The sequence below is a fragment of the Rhea pennata genome, chromosome 3 (genome assembly GCF_028389875.1).
Source record: "Rhea pennata isolate bPtePen1 chromosome 3, bPtePen1.pri, whole genome shotgun sequence".
Classification (NCBI taxonomy): Eukaryota; Metazoa; Chordata; class Aves; order Rheiformes; family Rheidae; genus Rhea; species Rhea pennata.
The window spans coordinates 124,038,882-124,053,746 of record NC_084665.1 but is presented as its reverse complement, the minus strand read 5'-3'; the positions used below and the strand labels follow the sequence as shown (position 1 = coordinate 124,053,746).

The 14,865-nt window shown below is 37.3% G+C and overlaps 1 protein-coding gene across 7 annotated transcripts in view; it reads right to left on the bottom strand.

Annotated features, from left to right (window-relative positions):
• Window positions 1-14,865, bottom strand: part of SUPT3H (SPT3 homolog, SAGA and STAGA complex component) — a 290,826-nt gene that overhangs the window by 49,469 nt on the left and 226,492 nt on the right. For all 7 annotated transcript variants that reach the window (XR_009958047.1, XM_062573264.1, XM_062573263.1 and 4 more), the window contains exons 7-11: window positions 13,773-13,848; window positions 10,898-11,010; window positions 10,103-10,210; window positions 9,354-9,542; window positions 6,690-6,800 (exon numbers count right to left, since the gene is read on the bottom strand). Coding sequence is in view for 6 of the 7 variants with exons in the window: in XM_062573264.1 (XP_062429248.1) it covers window positions 6,690-6,800; window positions 9,354-9,542; window positions 10,103-10,210; window positions 10,898-11,010; window positions 13,773-13,848 (597 nt within the window). In the remaining variant the exon portion in view is untranslated. The remainder of the gene's footprint in view (window positions 1-6,689; window positions 6,801-9,353; window positions 9,543-10,102; window positions 10,211-10,897; window positions 11,011-13,772; window positions 13,849-14,865) is intronic.

Genomic DNA, 14,865 nt, shown 5'->3' with positions numbered 1-14,865 from the left:
AATACCTATAGGCCCTGCCAGGACTTAAGATGATTTTCACTGGGTACTTCACAGAGATGGCCTTTATTCTGATGTGCTCAAAATCTAATTAACTGAGACCACAGACAATATAACAAGTGAAAAAAAGCACGCTTGTTTAGGATGCCAAGCAGAAAGTGCCCCACGGCTGACAAAAAAACACTGGGGCACAGACAGTCACACTGTATGAGAGCAAAAAATACCTTTTAGCCAAAATTGGGGAGAAATTCACACACAAAAAACATCATAGGGCCAGACATAAGGACAAACAAAATCAGTACTTCTAAGTTTTCATTGGACATCAGTACATTAGGAGTAGGCTAGTGAGTGCACTTGGCTACCTGCATGTCTCACCAGGGCAATGCGCACTCCAAACTCCAAGGGCTAACTGGAGTGATGAGTACAAGGTCCCAGACCGTTCTGATTTTTGTTAGGTTTATGGTTTCAATGCCTTATTTATATTTGCATTTCGATATTCTAGCCTGCAAGGTTTTATGAATGAAAGTCATGTGAAAAATAAATGCTACGGTAATAGCTCATTAAAGAGAATACACAGCTGAATGGCTCTGTATTAACCAACTGCTGATAATTTTATAAAGCAAAATGACTATTTTGAATGAACTTCCTTTACATGTCTTAGAGGAGTGTTCGCAATAGGCTTGCAGGATCCTGAATCTAAATCTAACATATTATTCTTATTATTTTACTTAGCTTGCTGGTCTGTAAAAACATTGAACTTAAGTAGAATTTGGATTGATATTGATTTTGATTCCATTTAAATCCTGAATTTTATTCAGATCAGTGATGCTGTCACAGTGTAAAGTGAGTAAGAGTCCAGAACCAAAGCTTCAGGAAGCCAGCGCATACCTGCAGGTCATGCCAAAAGCTATGGCAATCTGCTCTCTCTCAGAAAGACTTTCCACTAACTTCTCATTGAACTCCAAGTAGGCAATTCTTCACATGTAAGAGAAGTAACTCTCTTATTCTCTTTGTTCTGGGCTAGACTTCAGTGCACATTAATATCTAGACTACTCAGCAGAAGGAACTATAAGGTGACCTAATCACACGGCCATAGTCTTCAGGGGATGGGCTGAAACACCAGTATGATTCTATATGTGACCTTGGGTTGGACTGAATTGAGGTTTAACAACTGGACATTCAAGATTATTCTACTCCTTAAATATCTTAATGAATAGCAAGAAAAAGAGTATGTGTAGAAGAGTATAATTACAAATAGAGGTTATATAAAAGCATTAGAATATTCATATATATTATCTTAATTTTATAATTAAATGTAAATTCATCTCTCAATCTGAAAAGTATGTTAATCCTATGTAGGTAAATTTCCCATTAATTTTTACTTGAATAAGGAAGTAAGATTTAGCCTGCAATGAAATAATGCATATAAAATGTCTCACTGCTTTAACCTAAATGCACAGGGCACAGAAAAATATTCAGTTACAACACATGGAATTGCATCATCCCACATGATGAAGAGTTGCATATTTCCCATTCCTGTCTTGCAAAATTATATGGTAGTATGTTTTAAATCAATCATTTGTACTTCTGCTCCTTGAAAATCTGGATCATGCTTTAAAGTAGGCAATAGTGAGCACCACTCAGCATTGTCAATAGAGAATACAAGTATAAAATATATGTCTAGACTACCTTAGACATGATACACTGCAGAGGAATCTAGAGTACACTTGCTGCTTTCCATTGTGGCTTGCACTCTGAGACAAAAACCTAAATGCTCTAATTATGCTAGTCGTTTTGACATAGCTATTAAGGTCAAAATAAACGCAAACGGATCATTTTCACTACTTTAATGTTAGTTCTCATTTACCATATGATTATAAAACTTTCAAAGTGCTCTTTTTGTCCAAACCAACATCTATCAAATGCTGCTAAAGAGTAAATTACACAGCTCAACTCCTCTCCCCAAACTGCCTTATTAGGAACACCTATCAAAACCATCAGTTGGAAGAGATGGACAATCGTGATGAAATGACAACAGAGAAAGATCAGCTGTTAGAAAATATCACTGTTGACTCTTGACAGATATATAATAAGCATCTTGAAAATATTTATGAAAGAATATGCATTTTTGATCCAAAATATATTCCTGTACTTGCTTTTTAAAGAAAATTAGAATCAAAATGTCCAATGACTGCATGGGACTGAGTTTTGTAGACAAAGCTAATACTTACATACAGGTTTTCCATTTGAAAGGTAATACTAATATTTTGAATAGTTCTACATCAAAGAAGTTTTCAACAAGATTCCCTTCAGAAATCTCAAGTAGTTTCTAAAAGAAAATATGCCTGCAACTGGTAACTAAAACTGATGTGGTTCTCAGTTCCGTCAAGCTTCAGCACTCAAAATCAGCATGATTCAGTGAAACTCACACACAATATTAATCCTATCATTACAACTCAGCAACAGCCAGGGCGCTACAGGTGTCCCATTCACTGGAACAGAATCAGAGACTTCCACTCTTTGGGAGTGTTTTGAATACAAACACACATAGGTCAGCTAGGTCTCAAAGCTGAAGGAATGAAGTTGGCAGGAATCCTATCAGGATTCAGATCCTGAACTCTAAAGCAGAGAACCTAGAAACTGTGAAATCTCTGTGTTAGGCATAAGGTCTCAAATTCATTTTCATACATGCAGAAGCCCAGAAATCAGAGAGTATGCATTGTCCTATACTGTTCTTTCACCAGCTGGTTTCCTAAACTATTAGAATTAGTCAGCATGACCAGCCATTTGGCATGCAAATCCATAACCCACAGGTGTTTCGAGGGAGTCTGTGGCAAGAGTTTTTCCCTGGGGTGCACATTCAAAGAAATTTTGTTTTGTTCCTGCTGTTCACCTGACCCTACTTCTGGAGTCATAGACCTAAGAAACTCAAGTTAATGACTTCAGTATGTTGTATATGTAAGTGAACTACAGCAAACTAACTTCTCCCTCTTGCAAGTACTTGCATGTATGTTCACAGAGTACATGACTCCAACAACACACTTCTCCATACAAACCTATCAGCAGGCCTTTGAGTTTTCACACAGTAACAATGACCAGAGTATCTTAATTATCATAATGTTTGGTAAAAAGGAAGCTAGAGCTCTTTGTAGCCCTCTGCAAACTATATTGAAAAAGACTTCTGCAACATACACACTTTCATGACGTTGAGCTCTAGTGGCACGTGTCTAACTAAATATGGAGGAGTTGTACTAGCAATCATACAGCAAGCAGATCTTCGTACAACAGATTCAGTCATTTCTTTGTATTCCAGTAACAGGAACCAACTGATAAAAGATTCAGTTCTGTCTGTGCAGAAGGTGTGGGCACTCTGACAAAGTCCCTGGAGGCACATCAATACAAGCAGAACAAAAGTTAAAAAAGAAAACAGTTAAGATTGTTTCTTAGGGAGTATGAAACTTTTATACAACCTTGGGCAGCAGTTTGAGGTATGCTCTGTGGGAAACCTGTTACAAGGGAAAACTACATCAGAAGGATTTCTACCTCTCCTCAGTGCAGGAAGAGCTTGGAAGGTCCTAGGAAGAAGCCTCTAGAAGGGATATTTTCATTCAGAGAGCTAGCACTTGAACAAAAGCTGTTAGGAAATGAGTCTTCTAATTAGAAGACATGTAATCGTCATGGATTATCAAATACCAAGAAACCATTCAAGGATGGGTGAGAGACAGCCATCAACTACACCCTACCATTATTCATGGCAAGTCTTTCACCTTTTTATAATAACAGACTTGAGGAATGAAGAAGGTTCATCAAATGAATAGAAAGCTAAACTCACTTGGTTTAATCCTTTTGAGTAGTTGTGTGCAGGAAGAGTAGAAATGAAGAAAATCGCCTAACAATGAAAACTATGTGCTGCTCATGCAGTGAGGAGTGGAACATGGCAAGACTGAGATAACTTTGTCTCCCTGAATCTCATATGAGGGGGTCTAGAAGTAGACAACTCTGTTGGGAGAAGAGGTTTGACCAGCTGTGACAAACCTTAGCCTTATCTTCTGGAAGACCTTCCAACAATGGAGTGACGGGAAAGGTTTATGTCAGATGATTTCATCAGAGAAATAGACTTGAGAGGGATCCTGATATAAACTACTGATTTCTTCTTTACACCTGAAATGGAAAGTTTGATTTTGGAAGTTCATGGAACAGATTGAACCTATGAAATCCGCTCTGTTTCCTCCAACATGAAAGTTATGGTGATACACAATGGAATCTAAATTGAGGATCTAAATTTAATGCTTTTTAAGGGTGAATCTTCAGCCACTTCTACTAGCAGGCCTTTATCCATATCAGTACTTCCCAAGCTTAAGTTCACTTTCAGGAAGCAAATGACCAAGGTTGAGATAATGCGCTGCACTGGTTCTGACCAGTTGTGATACTTCCTACTAAACTCTCATTTTAATTAAGGATCCTGTGCTGCTTGTACTAGTCAGAATCCTACTTTGAAAAGAACTTCTCAAGCCAAGGTGGCCACCAAGGTCACCTGTACCAGACAGTCATTAGAATTGGTCTAATAAATATGAACTACCAACAGAATTTAGTGTATACAGTAAATACAGTGAAATTCCTCTACTTTGAATGTTCAGCAATAGGGGGTACCTAGCTAACCTGTGATGGCCTTCAAGCTGTTACAAACACTGAAGCTGCAGTTTGATAGGTGCCACCACAGGATCACAAGTGCATCAAGTAAAGCCACCTTTTTTCCTGCTTCAGTCATGCTCTTCGGGAGGTCAAGCAGATTTGCAAAGAAACTCTTCCAAATGGAGTGACAACAGGAGCAAGCAGAAGTCATCAGATACAAGTGCTGCCAGAGTACTGCTCAGAATGGCTAAACACACTAATTAAAAAACCCCACTATGCCAGACTGGCAATAGAAAAAGGTAGAGTCAAAGAAACCTTCATGCTTATTGCATTTGTAAGGAACTTAGGGGAAGTGAGGGGCACTTTGTTCTTAAACGACTGTGAGAGGAGTGGCTTGTCCCAAGAATTGCCGGTAAGGGCACCAGCAGGAAGTGTTAACTACATTTGAGAGAAAATATGGGCTGATTGCAAATGTCAACATGGAAATAGCTTTCAAAATGCTTTTCTTGAATGGTTTCATTAAAAAAAGGCAGTGTATTACTAGCTCTACAACATCTCTATGTATCTAGAAGATAGCTCAAGATTTTCTCTCTCTTTCTTGGCCTGTTTAGAGGGAACAAAGTCTGCTCATCTCACCAACCACATTGACAGAAGGTAATGTCATCAAATTAAAAATTTCAGTGACCTGGACAGTTTGGAAAGTTCACAAAATAGCAGTACCTTAAAAAAAAATCAGATTATTTTCCTATGTGTTGGTTTGTAGAGCAATTTCAAACTTCAGTTAACAACTGAGCTGTGTTTCAGTGAGGGTGAGAAAAGGAAGAGTCACCTCACTCTCACTGTTTTTGTGCTGCTCTTCCCTTCTTTATAATGTTCTCTTATTTCAGAATATTCTTCTTTTAGAAGCTATCTCCATATTCTTAGTTGCAATTCTTGAAATCTTCTGCTAAAAAGCATTCTCTATTTTGGACTAGAAATTCTATCCTATAATTTACATGATATTAATCTAGCATTTGTGGATGGCAAAAGAGAGGTAAAATACAGTATCGATAATTCATAACAAATACATAACAACTATCATTAATAACCCAAACATGCAGTACCATTTATAAACACATTGTCCACAGTTTTGACACTGTGTTATAATATATAACATAAATTATATATATATACTTTTCTATAATTATAACTTCACATATCCTTTTCTACTACTTCTAAATCATTTTTATGAAGATGAATTACCTCCAAATTTAGAATCAGTTTTCTTTTCTAAAATCCCTCCAAAAATGGACATTTTCTTCCTGATTTTTAGCAGCTCTGATCTAGGGCTTTTTGCTGTAATGATTTCTTTGGCATTCATTCTTTTCTAAATGTAGATGTTATGAGGTAAGAAAGGATATATACTACACCTCAGAGCATAGGAAAATAGCCCCAATTTATGGCATTAGAGACACACAACTCTCGCATTTTTATCAGCTGAGAAATTTAAATACAGAATTCGCTTGGCTGCTCTGAACAATGGATTTGCAATTTGCATTGAAAAAATGACAGCAAAACCTCATAATCCATCAGTGTTTTACCACAAGCTTAGATCTATTACATTTTAGTCAAGGTTCAAAGTTGTCTAAAGAAACCAATCTCTTCTTTCTCCAGCCCTAAATGTGTCACTTGAGAGTTCAACTCCCAGTAGAAGCAGTATCTGACACACAACTAATTTTAGAATATAAAGTGCTCCTCACCATATTGGAATACATATAATTTAAAATAACTGTAAACCTAAACTCTGCAAAAACAGAAAATTCAAGCACTAACAAAAAAGCATAATTTGTAATTGAAAGAAAATAATATTTAAAAGAAAAAAAAAAACTTTTTTGTCCTCCCAAAAAGAGACAGAAATTACTAAGTTTTATTTCCCAAGAGAATTATGCCACTTTTATAAAGAAAATTACAGTCACCACAAATTGCTCTCAACAATTCCATAGCTTCTTCATTTGACCACTTGAAAATCAAAGTTCTTTAAGATTATAAATATAACCTTTTATAACTCTGTTATTACGTACTGTGAATGGGGAAAAGGGGCCAATCTTGTGGCCATAGCGTCGAATGGCCTCTCTGATGTGGCTGGGCTGGATGGCATCGCTTTGAGCCTCGATACCACAGGCTGCAGTGCTCTGCAACAGAAAAACACATAAATTGTTGCTAAATCAAAAACACACAACAGACCTACAGTGCATAAAGTATGAAAATAAACCTTTATAAAATGGTCCGTTTTTTTTTTCCTGAGGATACACATCATTGCTGCCATACACTACATTAGAGAAAAAAGCTATTAACAAATCAAAGAGGACTTTTACATGAACTTTGCTTAAGAGACCCGGAGAACACTGTATTTGTCCTCTTAAATCTTTCACCTAGTGCTGCTGTATGTTGCAATTGAAAAGAGCAGCAAATACTCAAAGGGTCATATAAGTCACACTGCAATAACCACAGAAACTATTTTTAAAGCATTTCAGCCTTTCACTATGATGTCAAGGGGTGGGGAAAATATTGAACAAGTATCCAAAGCGGAAGGCAATTTGACACCAAAATCACTACTAAATAATATCACATTGAAATCTGAAAATAAAGCTGGCGACATTAGAGCCTTGGAGAGATGAAAAAAACATTTTAATATCTCAGAGTGGACTATTTTCAAATTTCAAATGAATTTTTTGGACAAAGAACTCTAAATCGAAAAACAGGATTTCACTGCTACTGATCCACTGATTTTACCAAAATATCCCATGGATTTTAGAAGCAAAGACTACTCTTTTCTCTTTGCTAATTGAACAATAATATTGTTTTAGGTCTCACCTAGACATTCAAGATAGCTGTTTGCCAGAATTCAGACAACTTTGGTCAGAGTGATGGCTGGGTGGCAATAAATTCACAAAAATGGTGTTAGCTAATGCACTAAGAATGGCAAAACCTTACTTTGCACACTGAAATTCACTGTACACATACACACAGATCCCATACATTTGCAGTACATAGCAACATTTTTAAATTGGGGTCTTGAGGAAGAAAAGGTTTTATTTTGAAGAGTGCTGAGTCGACTGGCATCTGTGTGCATACACAGAGAATATCCATAATACAATGGTGGATTCTTCCCTTGCTGATTGACATTCATAAAGGGAATGTGAAAAACAAATATTTTCTGCTGGACTGGGCCTTCAGGTACTACTACTAATATTCACCAAGTAAGTTTTTTTTTCTCAATGTCTCAGTTATACCTATGCCTATTATAATTGAATAACAGGCAAAAATATATTATTAAAACCGTGCACTTTTTTAGAAGTTTTTTTTTTTTTTTTTTTTTTAAGAGGAATTAAGTAAAATTCTAGGAATTTAAAAGAAACTCACAAAACTAGTGAAATACATAATGTATCAATAATTACATCTCTAGCTAAATCCTGCTGACTAAGTGTGACGATGGAAGTCATCCATGGAAACCGAACATCAACAAATCTAATACAGAAAAGGAAGTGGAAAAAAGCAGTCCAAAAAAAGGAAGATTAGAAACCTTTTAAGAAAGGTTTCTAAGATTTTAAGAAAGAATTTAAGATGATTAAAGGCTTTTAGAATGGTATATAACAAGGGTAGGTAAAAGGCTGGATTTACTGGGAGCACCTACAGCCCTGATGACTCTACAAGGACAAAATACACCTTTTTCTAACTGTCACTGTGAAAATTACCAGTTAAACTTGGTGAAAAATGAGTATTGGCTGCAGAAGAATAACCCACATGAGAGAATCACAAGTGTCTCCATGGCTCGGCAGCAAACTGAGTATTGTCACCACATTTTTTTCAAAAAAGTCTGAAGTGACAAGCAGAGAACATCCAACCAGTTTATTTAATCAAATCTATTTCCCCTTTGGTTTTAAGGTACAGCTATCCCTCTCACCTACAATAGCAAGGATCTACCACAGAAGACAGGAATTGTAATATTTACATTTCACATAGCAAATATATTTTATTCAAAGTAAAACAAATATTTTGATTGAATTGAACTGACTGGCATAAAAATAAAGTTGGTCAGGCAGGCAAAGTTGTTATAAGCAAAAAAGGCAGTTGCCTAACGTCGCTGGGAGCAGGAAAATCACAACCACTTCTCTGCCTGCTTTGCTTAAGCTTTGACCCTAGAAACCTGCACTAGCTGCTAGTGACAAGCAAGGGGTTGATTACGTGGAGCAATGTCTACTCCGGGGCCTCTATAGGAGCCTCAGGTTATCCTGGAAGGTTGTGGAGTATCCTTCCTTGGAGATATTTAGAAGCTGTCTGGACCCAATCCTGGGCAACGTGCTCCAGGTGGCCCTGCTGGAGCAGCGGGTTGGACTAGATGATGTCCAGAGGTCCCTTCCAACACGAATCATTCTGTGATTCTGTCAGCTGCTTATTTTGGAAGCAGCAGTTGTCTCTCTGGCTTTGCTCCTCTCGCCTCTCCTTCTCATGACAGATGTAAGCCCAGCTGTCTTTGCATCAAAAAAATTCATTCGCACTATTACTGAAAAGTCTTAACTTATTTCTGAAAGAAGGAATATTAAATACACATTTGCCCCTACCATAATATCAGCATGTAGCATGTGATATATTTTAAAATTAACAGGAACCAACATTTAAAATGAGATGCATCATTATGTCTTGAAGATGTTTTGACTTCTGTTCCAGGCTTGAGTAATACAGACCTTTTTTCTTTTCCTTTGTTTGGATTTGGTAGAGTCCTGCCCTATTCCACCATTGCCCAGAGCTCCTGCCTGGCTTTTCCCAAGGTGTTGCTGCCCTGCTGATGCTGGAGGTGTGGGTGTAGGAGGCGGTGTGTTTTCAGGAGAGTCAAGACTGGTCTTCATGCTTGTGGCCTGCCCTAAGAGGTGGGGCTGTCAAAACAAGATGTCAAACAGCCAGTGTAAAACCGTATCACAGAAAAGATTTATTGCCTTCTTAGAAGTATTAGAAGTATAACGCAATAATTATTAGAAGTATTATTAGAATTATTAGAAGTATAATGCAACAATAAGCTTGTTCATTCTACAGTTTGCTGTAATATTTATATCACAGCAATGCATGTATTAGACCTACAGTACTTGTTACTGCTGACAAGTATGTCACTATGAACTTGAATTTCCAGTTCTGTAACAGAGAGAGATTTCCACAGAGACAGAAGGAATTTCCACGCAAGTAGAGAGCGCTTACATTTTAAAAATAAAGATGTTGCTAAGAATTTAACATCTGGAGCCATAATTTCACATCTTTCATTTTATACCTATAACGGCACTGTTAATAAACTCTGGAATAGGAGGCCACGTCAGTCCTACCAGATTTCAATAGCATCTAATTGGAATCTGGAAAAGCACCACATCCATGTAATAGTGAAACACAAAATACATATACTCCCTGCAACAATAGTTACACTGATATGTGAGGAAACACTACTTACCTCTGTAGAGTTGTGGTACTGTATGAAGGTAGCAGATATGGCATGACTGAATGGGTCACCAGCTTTGGGAGCCATGTCCTGCTTAACCAAAAGGGCCAAGTCCACCAACTACGAAGGCAAAAACAACCAGTAAAGATGTAGCCTTACTGACACAGCCTGCGTGCTGAATGCCATCCTAACAAAGCAGGGAGATAGCTCTTGTGGGCTGAGCTACATTCTTAATGATTCTCCATAGAAATCAAAGTTACTCAGAGCTATTTTAGCCTAAGGAACTTTTCTTTTCCACTTCTGTAAATATATGGAGTAATTTATCTATTCAAAAGGGCTGAGCATGGCACTAAGCATTTTGTTTTTAAATGAAGTATAATCATGGCAGAGAGAAAGCTGAACTTATTGGGAGTATCTAAACATTTTGTTTTTTCCTAGAAATTCTGCTTTTTAAAGCAATTGTGCAACCAGGTTGAGTGAACCTCAGCACGTTGCCAGAGGTCACATAGCGAAGTATGTGGTTCCAGTTTGGTCTTGAATAAAGCTCGTGCTGGACTCCACTCTCCTCTGTAAGCAATATAAAACTTTGCTATTTGTGTAACAGTGATGAATCTGCGGCATAGTACACATCTGTCATACAGTAAATTGAAAGATAGATAGGAATCCAATTAACTGTGCTAGCAGCCGGAGTTACTCTATGCTTCTAAGGGGGAGTTACAACATAGTCAGTCAGGACTGAAGTGCATCCAAGAGTAACTAATTAATTTTGTTTAAGCAGAATTCAGTCAGTATAGTACATTCCCTTACCTGTGCCACAGTCTCATATGCTAAATATGCCAAAATCTCCATTGCAACGGCATTTGGCTTTATTTCCATACTGCTACAGTCCAACCAGTCACGAAACTTGGATGCTTTCTTTGCTGTCAGTTCGAATTATATGGGAAAAATGAAATGTTAACAACAGGTAGGCCAAAGTAATGCATTTTTCCACTTTTCAAAGTACTGCAAATGTGAACCAGAAAGTCTGGATGTGCCCTGATTGGCCAGGGAGGGAATTCAAGGTTTAACAAAATAGAACTAGTGGGTGAAGACGATTATTGCATATACAACATTTTGGAAACTCATAAACAACATGGAAGAAATGGGAAAACACACAGTTAATCAATTATATAGGAGATTTCAGAGTGAGGAAGGATCTGCTGCAGAGATGGACAGGATATACCTGACTTTAAACATATTATGGTAAAAGAAATATGACTGCATCAAAGCTTTGATGAATGAGTGAAGAAGCAGTAGAAGAAACGAGCATAAATCTGAGATTCTGAGTCCAGACAAAATGGTGAAATTGTGTTAACGACAGCAAAGACAAATGGAGAAGAAGAGAAGAAGAACTAGCAAGTCCTGTGTTAACTACGTAGGGATTAGCTGCTGACAAGCTAGCCAAAACGATCTGTAGATGAGAGTTTTTAGAGTGTGCTTTGGATATAAAGAAACAAGGATGGAGGTAGAACTGCACATAATCAATATTCAGATAAGAACTTCATACTGCAAATGCACAAAATAATTTAGGCAAAACCTAGAGAAAAAAAATGGGACAAAGAAACGTACAGGACTTGCAAAGAGTGTAAAAGCAGGAATCAGAGATACCAAAATGGAACTGAAAAAAAATCATGGAAGTTCGCAGGAGAACCAAAGAAAGGATAATCTTACTTAAGTCAGTGGTAGACAAGCGGATCACAGAAAGCTGTGGAGGTTTGGACAGAAACAAGCTAGATAGAGCTCTTAATGAGGCTGTTTATGAAGACAGGACAACTAAAACGAAGGAAATGGAAGTTGGGAGAATCATATGAAACAATAGTTGCAAAGAGATCACTCAAGGAGGAGCAAAAAGCTGAAGAAAAACCAGAAAACCAGATGACAATAATGGTTATTTTTAGGAGGGAGTAAGAAGGCTATATTGGTTCATTGAAGATGAGAAAGCAAAGCAAGAGAAAGTCTGAAGGTGACAGAAGGGCTGCAGAATTTCTCCTAATGTTTAAATTTGTAGTCCTATAGTACCTGGTCCTTGGGTAATAGACTTTTCCTTTTGGTTGTCTTTAAAACTGCACAGAAATACATGCTGCTGTAATTATGACTATAAAATTAGAACAGTCTTCTTAAGGTCCATTCCAGGCTTATTCTCTTGTGAGCCATTTTTTATGGGTTTATAGTACAATAATATGGGTTTACTACTTTATATGTAAAAATTAATTTAATTTCTGCTAAAATTTGCAAAGAAGCAAAACCAGCCTTTTTGTTTATTTTGAATTAATGTTCTGCATGGCTTTTAGTATGTGCTATCTACCTGAGTTCATATACTGTGAGTAAATTTGTGCATAAGTCTCTTTTTCTAATATTTTCAAAGCACTGTAATTCTCCTAACACTATTACTGTCCAATGGCATTAAATGTTAGTGAAAGAGAATGGTACAGACATGATCTTTCAAAAACATCATGAAAACATCACTGAGATTTTTCTATAGATCACAGTCCCCTGGCCAGCAAAATTCAATTTGATTTCACAGATTTAAGATTTCTATTTGTTCTGTCTCCAGATGATAATTTGAGGGTTTAAAAATGACTTTATCACAAACCTCTCATTTGCTGAAGTCACCCTCATCTGAAGTAGCATTTATCTAATGGTTCACAGATGTGTGATGCCAAATTATAACTAAGCTTACAAAACATATTGAATACGGAAAAGAAATGCTTACAAAACATGTTTTCCTACGTTTGCTGACATTTGCTGATACAGAAGAGTATTTCGAATGTGTCATTTATTTGCCATAAATGACTCATTCTTTCTTCAAAATTAAATGTCCTGCTAGGAAGAACAAGATAAGGTCTCTCATTTAAAGGCACTATTGTGCTCAAGGCTGTGTTGCAGGATCATGTGCTGTTTTGTCATGTTTTTTACTGGCTTCTTCACCTCTTTCTCTGACATTTGACCTAGAACCTTAGTCATCACTTAACTGCTTCTGTAATGATGTTTTGCTACATGATCAAGCCCATTAATTTACAGCTCATTATAGTTGTAGCCCACAAGTACTTCTAGTAAGTTGGTTTTCAGTGCTAGTAAAGCCCTAATTCTGTCATCATGTTATTAGTGTTGGAATGGTGTATACTGATGAATTTGGCTAATGTTGAATAAATTCCACAGCAGGAGCTTACAGCTTAAAATAGAAAAGGCTCTTTAGTAACTTCTTTGTGTCTCTGTGGGTACAGGAATAAAAGCAAAAGTTGCTGCTCTTCTCTAATTTTAAATACTTTCTTGTAACCATGACACTTTACTAATGTGCTGACTATAACAACACCGGGATGGACTTCAGACAAGTATAGTTGTTTTAATATATTAACTCTTTAAAAACGTCCTATGTACATATCTCTAAACTTCACAGCACTCCCCATCAGCACAGTAGTTGAGCATACACAAAGCTTGCTACATATTCAGAGAAAATATTCTGCCTGACAGCCAGGAAGTACACAAAATTAACTTTTCCCAGGAGTTATCAGGACAAAGAATTTAAAGTTTTATTATTGTGAATGAAACAAAAGTGCTTTCAATAGACTTGAGGTTCTGCTATGTTCTCTGTTACACAAAATAATTGAACATCTTAGCACAGTGCAGCCATTATAATACTTACAAAAACTCAATTGCCGACTTTCACAAAATTCTGCATACTGGACTGAGTCCATCATTCGTGTTTGTCTTTCTGCTCTCTGACAAAAGAGTAGAAGTACATGATGTACCTTATTTCAACAAGAACCGCATTCCCCAACAGAAGTTACAGTGGCAAAGTGCCAGTGCCATAACCCTGAAGCAACCCCCCAAGTTAAACATGCATTGAACAAGTTGAGATGCAGAAATATAAAACACAGGTTGATTGTGAATCTCCTGAGTTGAATCTTCCCAGAGGAGCATGTCACATCTCACTCCAAAGATTTGCTTGCACACTGCTCACCCAGGACAGAGAAGCAAGGGCTCTATGAGGGCGGGTGCTGAGCACTCCTGTCCCAGTCTGTTTAGACACAGAGGCAAGAGTGTAAACGGAAGCCTGGGAGCAACCTGCCTACGTGTTTATGGATGACCACACAAGTAAAATGTTCTCCTGGACTGAGGCCAATGTCTTCTGTGCTACACAGAAATGAACTTGCATGTCTTTGAAATGGAAGTGTTATCAGAATCAAAATGAGTAGGTGACACCCCCAGAGGATGTACCAGACAGAGAGGAGCACTGAAGTGCCCCTTCCCACACAGACATTCAATAAACAGTAATAACTAAGTGGTAAATGTGTCTCTTTCATCATTTTTTCACTGTTAATCTATGCTTGGGTTTTTTTATGTGTCTGAACACCTACACAGATGGAGAAGAAAGGAAATTAGATGTCAAATTAGAATTTGTTTGAGAAAAATGGCTTAAAATATTTACTATTGGATTTTACTACTGGACATCTCAAAGGAGCCAAGGAATTAAACCATACACATTATGGACAGCCTTCACAGGCAGAAGATGGCAGTCAGATTAAAGAGAACGATTATCCCATTCAGAAGCAGACAGTAATTTATTCAAGTCTCCCAAACAAGTAAAATATGCTATTTGAAACATCAAGGAAAGGAGCATAACTTTCCTCCAAAAAGAGGCTAATGAATAAAATAAAATCACTAAACCTAATAAGAACAGAGCTATAACTAAGGGCACACACTGGCATCACAAGTGGCTGATTGCAGTGAGACCC